A 14,788-nucleotide genomic window follows, 5' to 3' on the forward strand; every position below is an offset into this window, starting at 1 on the left:
TATATATATATATATATATATATATATATATATATATATATATATATATATACATATAGAAATGAAGTTTAAAATTATATCTTTAGGGTTTCGAAAGAGAGAGAGAGAGAGAAGAAGAAGAAGAAGAAGAAAGTATAAATATGGATATAATATTTTGTTCTGGCCATGCATGCTCATCAGTACACACAATAAATAAATAATATATAAAAATAAAAAATATTTATAGAAAAGGTGAAGTTATGGTGGAATGGTCTTAAGTGGTAGTGTCACAATCCAATGTCCTTTTGTTTCTCTTGTCTATTTCACCCTAAAAAAAGTTTAAATATTATTTAATATTTTTGCAAGCAAAAAAAAAAAAAAAAAAAAAGCAATTTTTCTTTGTGGTTAGGATAAGAAAATTGACAATTAACTCCAAAACAAATAACTTAAATAGTTTTTTTTTTCTTCTTTATATTAGTCATGGGAATATTGAATATATGCCATTAAAGAGAATATAAAAAAACCATGATGATGTATGCATTCATGCATGCATGTATGTATGTGTGAAGTGAAAGGGACATGCATATTAATAATGTACAATTTTTAATTTGAAGTGGAGTCTTGTTGGCTAAAAGACCCACCATTATTTAACCATGCAAACCAGATAATATTAAGTACCTTCCACTTTTTCCTATATTTATTTATATATATATATATATATATATATATATATATATATATATATATAAAAAGTTTTCCATTTTTTAGCTTTGAAATATTTTTATTTTTTCAATTTAGCAAAATTATTGTATCATCCAAATTGTTGGAAAATAAAATAAAATAATTATTTAATTAAATTTCCTTGATTTTTCTTGTATTAAAAAAATAAAATTTAGGATCAAAATTGAAACCAAAAAAAAAAAAGTGGATTTTATGTGTTATATGTTCTAGAAGAAGATAAAATTGGTTCATGTCCATATTATACAAAAGAAAAAAAAAAAGAATTAAAATAATAAATAATAAACATACACAGAGTAGGAAAAAAAAAAAAAAAAGAATTAAAATAATAAATAATAAACATACACAGAGTAGGAAAAAAAAAAAAAAAAGGATATTTTTGTCCCAACATAATAATGAATGTGAGTTTTATTTTCTCGACTTTAATTATTAAAAGAGCATTTATTGGGTGTATATGCACAGTTCAAATCCGACCAATTTTGTTACTGAAATTCTGAGTCAGTTGTTGGAAGTACACATTTTCGTCTTTAATCATTAATCTCTTTTGCCTAAATTAATATCTATATATTTTTTTTTTTTTTGTATTTCTTAAACTAACTACATTAATCGTCGTATTAGATTCCCCGACATTATTATCAAGTTTAATTACACTATAATTATTTTAATTTTTAATTCATTCACATGTAAACATCACTAAATTAATTCGTATCACATATATATATATACATAACATGATATTTTTAAAATATCAATTAATTTTTTTTCGTAATCCATTTAAATCTATAAATTAAATCAACTAACAAAATTAAAATTCGATAGTGTAGGTATACTGACTTTAACAATTTAAAAAATAAAAAATAAAAAGAAAATAATTTAAAAATAAAAAAAAAAGTACGTGTGTATGCTTTGGGAATCTAATTCCCTCTCCATCCAATCAAATCTTTGCCGGAATATTTCTTTATCTCATTTTCATGCACCCTCCGAACCCCAATAAAAAAAAAAAAAAAGTATATAAATATAAATACAGATACAAATATATATATATAAATATGTAAATATATAAATATAAATAGGGAAAGATGGGAAAGCAAAGCGTATAGCTCCATGCAGCTTTTGCCTCCCTTATCGCATACCAAGTATATTTCTTCATATCTTTTTTCCTTTTTATTTTATTTTTATTTTTATTTTATTTTATTCAGGATATTAGTTCGTATCATTGCTGACACGCCCATCCCTCTTCGCTTTTTTTTTTTTTTTTTACCAAATACCACCACGTGGATTTTTCTTTTCTTTTTTAATTTTTAAAATGTGGAGTAATAATTTTATAAATAAACTTAATATTTCCACGTCAATCATATATCCATGATAATAAGGATCACGTGCTTGTTACGAGTAATTGTGGGGGAGACAAATGTAACCGTGGATCTTGGTCACGTGCTTTTTTTTTTTTTTTTTTTAATAATTATTGGTTATATATTTGTATTTTGTTAATTACCATTCTACCCCCCCCATTTGCTTTTTCTTTCACACACGTAACTCGTCTAAAGTGGAAAAAAGAGTGGTCCTCTTTCTCTTCTTCTCCCTTCTACGTCTGCGTTATTTGATTGATAACCACAACCTCTCCTTTTTTTTTTTTTTTTTCAAATAATATTTTAAAAAACGTTTTTATGTAATTAATTAATTATTTATTTACTTATATTTTGTGCCATTGGAATCTAATTGTTTTTGTTTTTAAACTAGTTGTAATCAATTAGGTAATGTTTTAGGGGATAGTCGTTAAAATATATAAATAATAAATTAATTTAAAATTTGAATTTTGGTTAGATTTTTAATTTTGTTTTGAATAATTTTGGGTTGGGCTTTTAGTTGAACGTGTATGGGACCCTGTTGGGTTAGCCTCCGTATCTAGGGTCGACCCATTGAGTACTTCACCGAATCCGCGAAATGGTTTAAGAAAACCGGCCCATTGATGTTGATGGGCTGGGCTATAAACCACAAAAGTAGCCCAAAATATTTTTAACTTTTAAATTTTTGTTTTAATTAATAGGAAAATATTTTTTTCGACCTTATTTTTAAATTTAAAACCTTATTTTTTTCGACCTTACTTTCTTAGAAAAAAATTATTTAAAAAAATATAAGCTTATTTGTTAAATAGAAATTTGGATATTTTAATTTCATCAAACCTAAATAAGAAGAGTGGTTTTTAAAAAATTAGAAAAAACCAAAATTAATGCCATATTAGAAAAACTCGAAAATTATATTTTTAATAAATTTCTGCTTTTCTAAAATATATTAAAATTTCAACAAACTTATAAATTAACAAATATATTAAGCATAAATTTTATTTTTAGGTTGAATAAATATTAGTTTCTTTCACAACAATTTTGTTTTTTTCACTATTTTTTTTTTAAAAATTAACAAACAGTTTTTTTTTTTAATTTTAAAAATAGAGTGAGGTGTAGTGAGGCGTAGTATTATAAATTTAAAGATGGTAATAATTTAGGGGCTTAACCGCATGAAGAAATGGCGCGGGGATTACACACGTCGAACCCCAATTGAAGCATCTCGAACCCTGTTTTTTCTGCACGGAACATTCCAGACATGGTTCTTCCTAGAACTCTCCAGATTTTCCAACCAGTTCCCAACTTCGTATATATTCCACTCACCTTTCCGATCTCATTACAGATTGTTGAATATACCTTCTAAGCATTTCATTTCTTCCATTGCAATTCAATCCTTTTGTTCTCCAGTTCTTTTCTCAAATTCTATCGTTCTTGAGCTGATTTTCTTTGTATTTTGTTAATGGCGGGAAAGGGCGAGGGTCCGGCCATCGGTATCGATCTCGGTACTACTTATTCCTGTGTTGGAGTTTGGCAGCACGATCGTGTTGAGATTATCGCCAATGATCAGGGGAATCGGACAACGCCGTCGTATGTTGCTTTCACTGACAGCGAGCGGCTTATCGGCGATGCTGCGAAGAACCAGGTTGCCATGAATCCTCTTAACACTGTCTTCGGTATGTGAATTTCTTGATTATTTTACTTCCGCCTGCTTTTGTGAAATTTATTGTTCTTTCCCGTGTTTGGGTGCTTTGATCTTGTGTGAATGTTAACTTAAGGTGTGGTTTGCCTTCTCACGCTGTTGCGTATATAATTTATTAGGAATGATTTGTGCAATTCTGTTTTTAGCACTAATCTGTATAGCAAGTATGAGCGCTTGTATGACTTAAAATTGTTGTAAAGCTTAGCATAACTTCCATTTTCATTGAAATTATATTGGAGAAACAAATTGTTACAAAAGTTTACATATCAGATAGAAAATTGATTTCCAGAACTCTTCATACAACTGGCCCAAGATTCCAGGAACTGTTCCTCTGTAGTTGTGTAGTTTTCTCGACAATTATCGTTGTTGTTCGTATCCTTGTGTTGTGTTACACGTTTTCTAAGTTCCATTTTCTAAATGCTAGTCTTCTAAATATTTACTATGTTTCGTACTCGACAGATGCGAAGCGGTTGATTGGAAGGAGATTCACCGATCCCACGGTCCAGAACGATATGAAAATGTGGCCGTTCAAGGTCATCGCCGGTCCAGGTGACAAACCCATGATTGTTGTCAACTACAAAGGCGAAGAGAAGCAGTTCGCTGCTGAGGAAATTTCATCCATGGTCCTCACGAAAATGCGTGAGATAGCAGAAGCTTACCTCGGTTCCTCCGTGAAGAACGCTGTCGTTACTGTCCCTGCTTATTTCAATGACTCTCAGCGTCAGGCCACCAAAGACGCAGGTGTCATTGCCGGCCTCAATGTTATGAGGATCATCAATGAGCCCACTGCGGCAGCTATCGCTTATGGACTAGACAAGAAAGCATCCAGTGTTGGCGAGAAGAATGTACTCATATTTGATTTAGGTGGAGGAACATTTGATGTCTCTCTTCTCACAATTGAGGAGGGTATTTTTGAAGTGAAGGCAACTGCCGGTGACACCCATCTCGGAGGTGAGGACTTCGACAACAGATTGGTTAACCATTTCGTTCAGGAATTCAAGAGGAAGCATAAGAAGGACATCAGTGGAAATCCAAGGGCTCTGAGGAGATTGAGGACTGCTTGTGAAAGGGCGAAGAGAACCCTTTCATCCACTGCTCAAACTACAATCGAGATTGATTCTTTGTATGAAGGAATTGATTTCTACACAACCATCACTCGTGCTAGATTCGAGGAGCTCAACATGGACCTGTTCCGGAAGTGTATGGAGCCAGTTGAGAAGTGTCTGAGAGATGCAAAGATGGACAAAAGCAGCGTCCATGATGTTGTCCTTGTTGGTGGCTCTACGAGGATTCCTAAGGTGCAGCAGCTACTGCAGGATTTCTTCAATGGCAAGGAGCTCTGCAAGAGTATCAATCCTGACGAGGCAGTTGCTTACGGGGCTGCTGTTCAAGCTGCTATCTTGAGTGGTGAGGGAAATGAGAAAGTGCAGGATCTTCTTCTTTTGGATGTCACTCCTCTGTCTCTTGGCTTAGAGACTGCTGGAGGTGTGATGACAGTTTTGATCCCAAGGAACACCACCATACCCACAAAGAAGGAGCAAGTATTTTCCACATACTCAGACAACCAGCCTGGTGTTCTTATTCAGGTCTACGAGGGTGAGAGAACAAGAACCAGGGATAACAACTTGCTGGGCAAGTTTGAACTTTCCGGCATTCCTCCAGCTCCAAGAGGTGTTCCTCAGATCACCGTTTGCTTCGACATTGACGCCAACGGTATTCTAAACGTTTCTGCAGAGGATAAAACAACTGGACAGAAGAACAAGATCACCATTACCAACGACAAAGGAAGGTTGTCCAAAGAGGAGATTGAAAAACTGGTTCAAGAAGCAGAGAAGTTCAAGGCTGAAGATGAGGAACACAAGAAGAAAGTTGAATCGAAGAATGCTTTAGAGAACTATGCATACAATATGAGGAACACTATCAGAGATGAAAAGATAGGTGGTAAACTTGCCCCAGCAGACAAGAAGAAGATTGAAGATGCAGTTGAGCAGGCCATTCAATGGCTAGACGGCAACCAGCTTGCAGAGTCTGATGAATTTGAGGACAAAATGAAAGAACTCGAATCCATTTGCAACCCCATCATAGCCAAGATGTATCAAGGTGGGGCTGACATGGGCGGCGGCGCAATGGACGATGATACTCCTCCATCAGGCGGCAGTGGCGCTGGTCCTAAGATTGAGGAAGTTGATTAAACATTTTACTGTCTTCTCACTCTCAAGTTTCTCAAGACTTTAAAATTTTGTGATTGCTATTCGTGTTTCGATTTAGGCTTGCCTCTTGGTTTTCAATGTAATTCTCGTTTTGCTGTTATAAAAGTTGTTTTTGATAAATTATTGCACTAAATTGCTGAAGTAGAAAAGACTTAACCGTATGAATTACAACAAAATGTGCCTAGATTTAAGGCAGTCCTTGGCAATTATTTGCTGGAAGGCTACCCAAGACCACTATAATTGGTAATTCTCTTCACAACTTCCTCCTCCATTTCCATTAATTGTTGGCAAAAATCTCCAATGTTCGTCGCTTCATTCTTCAATGTAAATCTGAAATCTTTCCACTCACACTGACCGAATCCATCCCCCACAGTGAAGCTTGGAACTTTTCCCAGCATATCAAATCCCTTGCGATCCACTCGTAATATGTATGCGTCCTTCAATATGGGCAAAACAAAGTTATGCTAACAATCGTAGCAAAAAAGCTGCCATAGATCTGTAGGGAAACACGTCCAAAAAATTGCAGAAGGGTGTTATTATACCTTTGCATTTGCATTGAAGTACACATGACAGAAAAGCATCAGGGCTCTACGTCTCGCGTCGCTTTGGTTTATTCCATCAATAAGCGCTGCCGAGAAAGGCGCTAAAGGAAACAACAAGCACAATGGTTAGCACACTTGAAGTTAAGGATGCATTTGCATCGAGTAAATAAACAGCGAAAGGATGAGCGATGTGCCTACCTAATGAGTCTGCTTTTGAGGTGCCGAAGTCCTCTGCATCGACCTCGTGCATACCTCCTTTACTATCAATAAACATACTCGATCTGGCAAAGAGAATTGTCAACTCGAGTACATATTATTTGAAGACTGGAATGCATTTGGAGGAGGAGGAGAAAAATCCCATACCTCACATCAAACTTATAGACTACGCGTTCTTCGTTCCCTTCTAAGAACTCCTTGAGGTGTTGGCTGCGTGATGTATATTTAAGGCTGGAGGATTTCAAGACATTGGAGACTGTACTTCCAAAGTCTTCAATGGCTTTCTGTTCAGATAGTATGGCCCCTCTAAGCCTTTCAACAGCATCCTGAGCCTGTAATTAACTACCAAATAAAGTCGATATCAAAACATGATACTTCAAGAAACAGCTTGTAGTTGGGAACTTCCAAAGCTGACTAAAATTCCTAGGCAAACTAAACCGCAAGATTCAATCCCATCTAGTCTTTCAAAATAAGATGTGGATACATTTTTTGTCAATTTAGCTGCTTGACCTCTTACTTTTCTTGTTAGTTTATAATCAAAGACGGGTGTGGTTTGTCAACTAATCAATTACCAGAGGACCGTACCGAGTTGATAGAACTCGAAAATCTAAAATGATATTAACATATAAAAGATAGTGTTCGAGGTATTTGAAACGTCCCCTCTTAAGAATTTTCACCCATCAATTCACCAACTAAGCTATTCACTAATTTTATCTCTTCCCATTACTTCTACTTGTAATCAATTCCTCCACACCAATCCTCACCAAGGAACAATGTCAGCCATACCCTTCATAGTATTAAAGCATGGCAACGTCGCTGAGGATCTTTACATGTGCTACATAACAATTGGACTGCAAAATGTAAATTCTAAGGCAAAAGGATGCATTACCTTTTCGCTCTTAAGACGTGTAATGTCCCCGGTAAGTGCAACCCGTGGTGGCAACTGCAGGATGACAAAATGCATAAGTATTCAGGGTGGTTGCTCTAATTTAAGTTTGAAGTTCTTTCCTTAAGAGTCACAGGTTCCTTCCAAGAGAAAGGTAAATTTGCAAATTGAGAGATAGAGGTACTGCTCAGCGACATATTACGTCTCCAACATCAGAGATATTTTGATAGCTGAAAATTACGAGATAGATGCATCTCGAACTGACCTTTTCCAGGGATCTGAACAAGTAAGCTAGAGGACCTGGGAAAGGACTGGCCACAGAAAATGAACCTCGCTCGTCAATGATTGTATTCTGGGGGAAAACATAATAACGTATGTTAACAACCTAGCAGTGCCATATACAAGGAACTCGAGTTACTTAGGATCCACTTAATCTTCTGGTCTTTTGCTTTTCTGTTTTTCAATTCAATGGTTATAGATCCATAATCTCCTTTGAATACTATCAAAAACATTTCTGAAATCCGCTTAGTTCAACCAAAAACAAGCAAACAAGTGTTTAAGTTGTCTTTATAAGCTTAATCTTTAAGGATTTTGAGGATCAAAAACAAGGTCCGCTTAGATCCACATATTACATTTTGAGGATCAAAAGAACCAAGATACTGTTTTGCATCTTTTCATGGGTGGCGCTTTAAGATCAGAACTCGAGCTGACACTGCAGATGAAACTTGAGGGACTAATTAAGGAAACGGGGGAATTAAGAAAAATGCCTCAAGTGCATAAACTACTCCAACACTATGGAATGATCAGGGTATTCGTTATTTAATCAAAATTCTCAATTTCTCATACAATAGCTCAAGCCAACCGTTAGCAAATATTGTCCTTTTTGGGCTTTCCCTTTCGGGCTTCCCCTCATGGTTTTAAAACGAGTTCACTGGGAAGATGTTTCCACATCCTTATAAGGAATGCTTTGTTCCCCTCTCCAACCGATGTGCGATCTCAAAATCCCTCCCCTTGGGGGTCCAACGTCTTTATTAGCACACCGCCTAGTGACTAGCTCTGATACCATTTATTCAATCTTCAAGTGATTGAATAAATTGGCAAAACTCAACAAAGCGATACAAACATCAAAACACCTAATGGTAATTTGACATATAACAACGCTAGATAGGACAATTCAATATAAAACGAAGTCAGGAAATTCAATTGAAATCAGTTAAACCCGACTTTAGAGTAATGGGAGCTTCAAAGAACAAATTCAAAAGTTTTGTGGTTCTTTCCCTTCCTAGGAAAGAAAAAAAGATTAAATCTGTGGCAGAGATGTTTAAAGAAGACCATACCACATTGTGCAAATCCTTCTCAGGAACCCAAATGTATGGCCTTCCTTTCCTGATCATGTACATAACTTTTGAGGTGTGAATGTCCTCCTTGCTGAGCCAAACATAATCAGTTTAAATGAATTTTGTTAATATAATCTTCAGCAAGTCACAATCCCATTCACCATAACCATTTTTTGGTTCACCAAATGAAAACTCAGAGAAGAAAACACGATTATTAGAACAAATGGGTACCTTCCTTTGGCATCGGCTTTGATAGTATTGAGACTACCAATCCAGTTGGAAGAAAGAATATTCTAAAACAAAAAGAAAACCACAATATTAAACTTCTGAACCTAGATATCATTTTTACTGTAAATCAAGTTTCATTATACTGATTTCAGGAAAAAGTGATAAAGGTGGGCACCTTACACCTCTCAGCAAATGTTAAGAGAGCCATTTTGTTGGCCTTCTTCATGTTCAGAGCGAAAAATATGCGATATTGCACGCCAAGTGCTCGATTAAATTTCTGCTCTCAAAGCAGCTCTTGTTGAACAAACGGGTTCGCGCTTCGCTAGAGAAGAAAGAAAATGAAAATAGAACGAGGGTTCTTGAGCGGAGTTATTGGGCTCGCGCTCCTGGTAGCCCAAAAGGTTATGAGTTATTAGGGTTTTAAATGTGAATTAAATAAAAAAGAAAAATGAATTGATTTTCAAGGATAAATTTGTAATTTAACTTATTATATAATATGCTCATTTATCTATTCATTATTCTAACACTTTTTTTTATTTTTCATACAATAAATAATGTTATTTTGTAAATAATTTATTATAAATAAATAAATCGCTAATTAAAATAAATTCCAGCAAGAAGTACGCATTTTTACAGGTCAGACACTTAAAAAAAAATAGGAATATTTTTTAAAAGGTAAAGTTAGATTTTTTTTTATTTTTATAATTTTATTTAAATTTACATTAAATCATTAAAATACTTTTGAGAAAATTTATAAAATTTGCAAAAATGCGAGGTGTGAGTGAAATAAAATGGCGAGGAGCCAAGAGCCAAGAGACAAGTCTTTCAGTCATCTAGAAAGGTGTCGCCATGGATTCAGAGTCGAACCTGTTAGAAGAATCATCCGCTTCTTCTTCTTCTTCTTCTGGTTTCGATAGAGATCGCCACGTGACGTTCTTGGAGTTGATGTACCAGTTGTTACCTAGTCAGTATCAGACTCAAGAGATTAACCACCTTACACTTGCTTACTTCGTGATCTCCAGCCTTGACCTTCTTGGCGCCATGGATCGTGTGGGTACAATTTTCAATTTCTCTTTGTATCCCGTTGTTCTGATCAGAATACACATTGAGATAGAGATTTGTGTTATGATTGAATGTTTAGTTTTCCTCCTTTCCGCTGTTTTTTCATGTTGAATATCCTTTGTTTATCCCCAATGCCGACTGTGAAATTCTTGATTTAGGCTGATTAGAAATTTGAAGCTCGTAATTTTTTTCTATCTGATTATGAATTTGACTTTTGGTAATCGGTTGCGGCTTAGAGGAACCTATGGTAATTATGTGAGCCTTTTAATTGTTTGATTATGGATATGAAAAGGTTTTGATTTTGAATTTGAGGGATGGGGGATATTGGGAAGAGTTTCTTAGCTGCTATTCGAGTTCTTGTATCTAGCTTTTGATCTAAATTGTGCATTTTTTATTTGTGATTATATTCAACTCTTACGAGAATGAATTTTGAACCAATTAGCTGCGGAACTCTTACAATGTTGACACTATGCTTGCTGTTATCTTGTGTCGTTTATGCACCTTTGTGCAGCTATAATCTCCATCCAAATATTGTAATGCATTGATTATTTCCACAACCACCGTATTGTGTTAAAATGCCGAAGGTTATTTGAAAAAATAACATTAGATGTTTGAAATTCTATAGGTCGACAAGGACAGCATTGTTAGTTGGGTCTTGTCCTTTCAGGCATTTCCTACAAAGAAGGCCGAAAAAACTAATGGTATGAACTTACTGAGAAAGAAAGTGTAAAATTTAAATGGAGAAAGTGCCTGGTGATTAGCTTTTGGTTTGATGCAGGAGAATTTTATGGATTCTGTGGATCAAGAAGTTCTCAGTTTCCTCCAGATGAGGATGGGGTATGATAAGACATAGTGCACAAAGCTTCCCATTGAACCTCTTGAGATAGCATATTAATGTTTATTGATTTGTTTCCTTCTCGTCTCCAATATCTGCTTTCACTATTGGCACATACACAGTTAGTGCAGTGCAAATGAGAGCCATATGTTCTCTTTTATTCTTGTAATATTTATCTGTTTTTTCTTATAGGATTTAATTCACAACGGTAGTCACTTGGCAAGCACATACTGTGCCCTTGCAATACTGAAGGTCATTGGTTATGACTTCTCCAATATTGACTCTGAATCAATTGCAATCTCAATGAGAAACCTTCAGCAATCTGATGGAAGGTATTGTTGAAAGCTTTTATATCCATTGATTACTTATTCTAAAATCAATTAAAATTGATTCTTAAAATGTATCTTTATATGATCAATCTATGCGACCAACTGGGCTATTCATTAATCAACAATACCTCTCGGACCTATTCATTATTCAACTTTAAGTAGATATTATTTAATGAAGAAGGTTGGCATATATTTAAAACTTTATTATGAACCAAAACACAGGGTGTATGTACACGACGGCTACTAATGTTGGTGAACCCTCTGAAGTTAAATGTTTATATTCTTGTGGAAATTTAGACTATAACGTTAGAATTGGTTTTTATCTTAGATTGTACATTCTTCATCATGTAAATGCTGACACGTTCTCTGCAAGTTTCTTTTTGTGTAACAATGTTGAATCCGATCTTCTTTGCCACAAATTTTTATCCTGACAGCTTTGTGCCTGTCCATATTGGAGCAGAGGCTGACCTTCGGTTCGTCTATTGTGCTGGTAAATAAAACTTGTTTGTGGCTTTATGCTTAAACTGTGGGAATATTAGTATAATATATTCATGATGCCATTGATCAATTTTCAGCTGCCATCTGTAATATGCTTGAGAATTGGAGCGGCATGGACAGACAGAAAACTAAAACCTACATATTGAACTGCCAGGTTTGTTTGAAGCATGCCACAATCTTGACTTTCGTGTTTATTACGTTGGCCTCCTGTAGAAAATAATGAATCCTAAAGTTTTCGTAATGACTTTCTTGTAGTCATATGATGGTGGCTTTGGGTTAACTCCTGGTTCAGAATCTCATGGTGAGATTAACAATACCGTAACTAATAAACTCAATACCCTTCCGCTTTTACTTGTATTACTCACAAAATCATAACGTCTAGGATCTATCATAGTTGTTTGCCAATGTTGTTCATTTCATCAAGTTGATCATTATTTACGGATGATTGGGTTTAGTGACACAGGTGGTGGAACGTATTGTGCTATTGCATCTCTCCGTTTAATGGGTTTCATTGAAGATGATCTTCTCTCTAGAGATAATTCTTCTTCCATAATAAATGCCCCGTTGTTGCTGGAGTGGTGCTTGCAGGTTCATTTTCATCATCCTACCTTGAAAGAGTTTTCAATCCTTCTACGTTGTAATGCTTAGAAATTTGACTTCTACTACAAAATAAGGGCCACGGCAGATTGGAAGCAAAGACATGTTTACAAAAAATAGTTTTTTCTTCCTTTGATTAGCTTCTTTCTCATTTTAACGCACTAAGCTACTATTAATCGAAGAGTAACCAAATATATTCTTGTATTCGGACTACAGAAACAGGCAGCTGATGGAGGATTTCAAGGTCGACCTAACAAGCCTGCTGACACTTGTTATGCATTTTGGTAAGGAAAAAAATGAATAAATGTGTGAGCTTATTCTAGGACAATATGAGATTTATCTCTTGACTAAGTAATGTTGTGGTAGGATTGGATCTACCTTGAGGATTTTAGGAGGCCTCGATCTCATTAATAAGAAGGCTTTGAAGGGATTTCTGCTGACGTGCCAATTTAAGGTACTATCGCTTTTCTTCACCTTCCATTTGCATTTTTTTTTTATTTATACAAAAATTCAAGATTTTCCCATGGATAAATCATGAAAGCACAGTTCTAGAATGGATATATGCCTAGTCCCAATTTCTGAACTAACTATAAAAGGGTTATGCAGCTCAACATGAATTCGTGTTTGAAACTTTTTGCCATAATTTTCCTTGACAGTATGGTGGTTTCAGCAAGTTTCCGAGGGACTTTCCTGATTTATACCATACCTACTATGGATTTACTGCATTTAGCCTCTTGGAAGAACCCAACATCAACTCTCTGTTTGTTGAACTGGGAATAACAGAAGCTTCTGCCTGGAGGATTTAACGTTATAACGTCGATTAACATGGTACGAACCATCTTCACTGCTACACCAAATCGGGTATCATTTATATGCCCCTTTCTAAATCCTTCACTTGGTCTACACAACTTATCACAACGACATTGATCATAGCTGTTCACAAGTCTAGATGGAGCTTCACCAGACTCCTGTTTTGTAGTTTAATATTTCAAGCGTTAAACACAAGATCTGGTTTTGATGCTCTGTTTCTTTAAGTTAAAAAAGCAAACACATTTAGTTTCCACACCAATTTATCAGTAACATTTTGTCCATTCTTCTAGATTTGCTGACATAAATCTGTGGGCATAGTGCATGAACATATATTCATGTTGTACCTCTGATAAAGGTTGCTAATTTTCATTAAACTTGTTTCTAGAGCAAGAAACTACTGAAGGAGGACAAAGAAACAGCTCAAATACCTTCCCCACCCCTTTTTAGTACTTAGAGTCTTATTATGTTTCGGATTTGGTACTTTACTTTCCATGTCTCTAAAAGGAACAATCTCGATCAAACATGATTTTTTTTATTAAAAAAATAAAAGGTCTACATAAAAATTAAATTATTTGAAAAACTGAAGCACAAGAGAGATTAGCTGAATTTGTTAAACATATAGTTGTAATGACTAAAATAATTTTTAGATCTACAGCAATTAAACAAAATCAATTCTTAAAATAGGTTAGATTTAAGGTAGATACAGATATTCATTATGGAGTTCATTTTGTTCAAAGGAACGGTACATTTCCATGCTGAAGTTCAGTCAGTCAGCCTATTTGATTCATTATTGGCCCACCACAGTATGATGCAATATGATGAAAAGAATCGGGTCGAACAGGGGTGTACATTCAACCCAACAATTCGAGAACCTGACTAACGTAACCCAAATTATAGAAGTGGGTTAGATGGATTAACATTTCTAGTTAGAGTAGTGTTCATTTTTCTAAACTCGAACCGATTCAGTTCGATTTTAGGTTCATGGGATAAAATCTTCGAGTTGATTTGATATATTAAAAAGTTTAGCGTGGATTTGGGTGAATTGATCCAGACTTGGACGAATTCATGATCTCAAAAAAAAAGCGATGAACTCATTGATCACAAAATTGAATTCCACCGTTCTTCTGGACCAATTCATGCCAATAACAAAGATTATAAAAATCAAATCATAGACTTGATGTGTGAAAAATTTAGTGTTGAAGCCTTTAGTTTTTGAAGGGCATGGATGGACCAAATATAGTATGATGAGTCCATGTGCCACAAAAGTTCAAAACTCATGATTTAGTTGAGGACATATCAAGCTTTAAAAATATAGAAAACACAGGTAAAGGCAATGGCTGTAATGATTCTTCTTCAAGGTGGGGGCAACAACAACCTATTCCGACAATACATTTTCACGGGCAATTTCCTACCTTTGTCGTTTTAAGGAAAAAAAAAAAAAAAAAAAAAAAAAAAAAAAAAAAAAAAAAAAAAAAAAAA

At 34.8% G+C, this 14,788-nt stretch overlaps 3 protein-coding genes across 3 annotated transcripts; 2 read left to right on the forward strand and 1 right to left on the reverse strand.

Annotated features, from left to right (window-relative positions):
• Positions 1-3,274: 3,274 nt before the first annotated feature.
• Positions 3,275-6,069, forward strand: LOC111486983 (probable mediator of RNA polymerase II transcription subunit 37c). The gene is made up of 2 exons (XM_023134179.1): positions 3,275-3,733; positions 4,219-6,069. Exons 1-2 carry the CDS (start codon positions 3,520-3,522, stop codon positions 5,949-5,951), a joined length of 1,947 nt encoding a protein of 648 aa, XP_022989947.1. The 5' UTR covers positions 3,275-3,519; the 3' UTR covers positions 5,952-6,069.
• LOC111486984 lies at positions 6,067-9,569 on the reverse strand. The gene is made up of 9 exons (XM_023134180.1): positions 9,354-9,569; positions 9,182-9,243; positions 8,951-9,041; positions 7,879-7,965; positions 7,617-7,670; positions 6,875-7,059; positions 6,710-6,792; positions 6,512-6,612; positions 6,067-6,406 (listed from the first exon to the last, which is right to left on the reverse strand). The coding sequence occupies exons 1-9, from the start codon at positions 9,402-9,404 to the stop codon at positions 6,191-6,193; spliced, it is 930 nt and encodes a 309-aa protein (XP_022989948.1). The 5' UTR covers positions 9,405-9,569; the 3' UTR covers positions 6,067-6,190.
• A 360-nt stretch (positions 9,570-9,929) lies between these two features.
• Positions 9,930-13,683, forward strand: LOC111487623 (geranylgeranyl transferase type-1 subunit beta). Its single transcript, XM_023135090.1, has 11 exons — positions 9,930-10,228; positions 10,866-10,941; positions 11,019-11,077; positions 11,268-11,407; positions 11,839-11,894; positions 11,980-12,056; positions 12,158-12,203; positions 12,366-12,490; positions 12,716-12,783; positions 12,866-12,953; positions 13,156-13,683. Exons 1-11 carry the CDS (start codon positions 10,028-10,030, stop codon positions 13,303-13,305), a joined length of 1,086 nt encoding a protein of 361 aa, XP_022990858.1. The 5' UTR covers positions 9,930-10,027; the 3' UTR covers positions 13,306-13,683.
• The last annotated feature ends 1,105 nt before the right edge of the window (positions 13,684-14,788 follow it).

The sequence above is a fragment of the Cucurbita maxima genome, unplaced genomic scaffold (genome assembly GCF_002738345.1).
Source record: "Cucurbita maxima cultivar Rimu unplaced genomic scaffold, Cmax_1.0 Cma_Scf00012, whole genome shotgun sequence".
In the NCBI taxonomy this organism is placed as follows: domain Eukaryota; kingdom Viridiplantae; phylum Streptophyta; class Magnoliopsida; order Cucurbitales; family Cucurbitaceae; genus Cucurbita; species Cucurbita maxima.

Excerpts from the sequence above, each read along its gene's own strand:
- LOC111486983 (XM_023134179.1), top strand. The coding sequence starts at position 3,520 with ATGGCGGGAAAGGGCGAGGGTCCGGCCATCGGTATCGATCTCGGTACT. Across the intron at positions 3,734-4,218 it reads TCCTCTTAACACTGTCTTCG|ATGCGAAGCGGTTGATTGGA; the intron begins GTATGTGAATTT and ends CGTACTCGACAG.
- LOC111486984 (XM_023134180.1), bottom strand. The coding sequence starts at position 9,404 with ATGAAGAAGGCCAACAAAATGGCTCTCTTAACATTTGCTGAGAGGTGT. Across the intron at positions 9,042-9,181 it reads AAAGCCGATGCCAAAGGAAG|CAAGGAGGACATTCACACCT; the intron begins GTACCCATTTGT and ends TGTTTGGCTCAG. Across the intron at positions 6,613-6,709 it reads CTCAAAAGCAGACTCATTAG|CGCCTTTCTCGGCAGCGCTT; the intron begins GTAGGCACATCG and ends TGTTTCCTTTAG.
- LOC111487623 (XM_023135090.1), top strand. The coding sequence starts at position 10,028 with ATGGATTCAGAGTCGAACCTGTTAGAAGAATCATCCGCTTCTTCTTCT. Across the intron at positions 12,057-12,157 it reads CCTACATATTGAACTGCCAG|TCATATGATGGTGGCTTTGG; the intron begins GTTTGTTTGAAG and ends ACTTTCTTGTAG. Across the intron at positions 12,784-12,865 it reads GACACTTGTTATGCATTTTG|GATTGGATCTACCTTGAGGA; the intron begins GTAAGGAAAAAA and ends ATGTTGTGGTAG.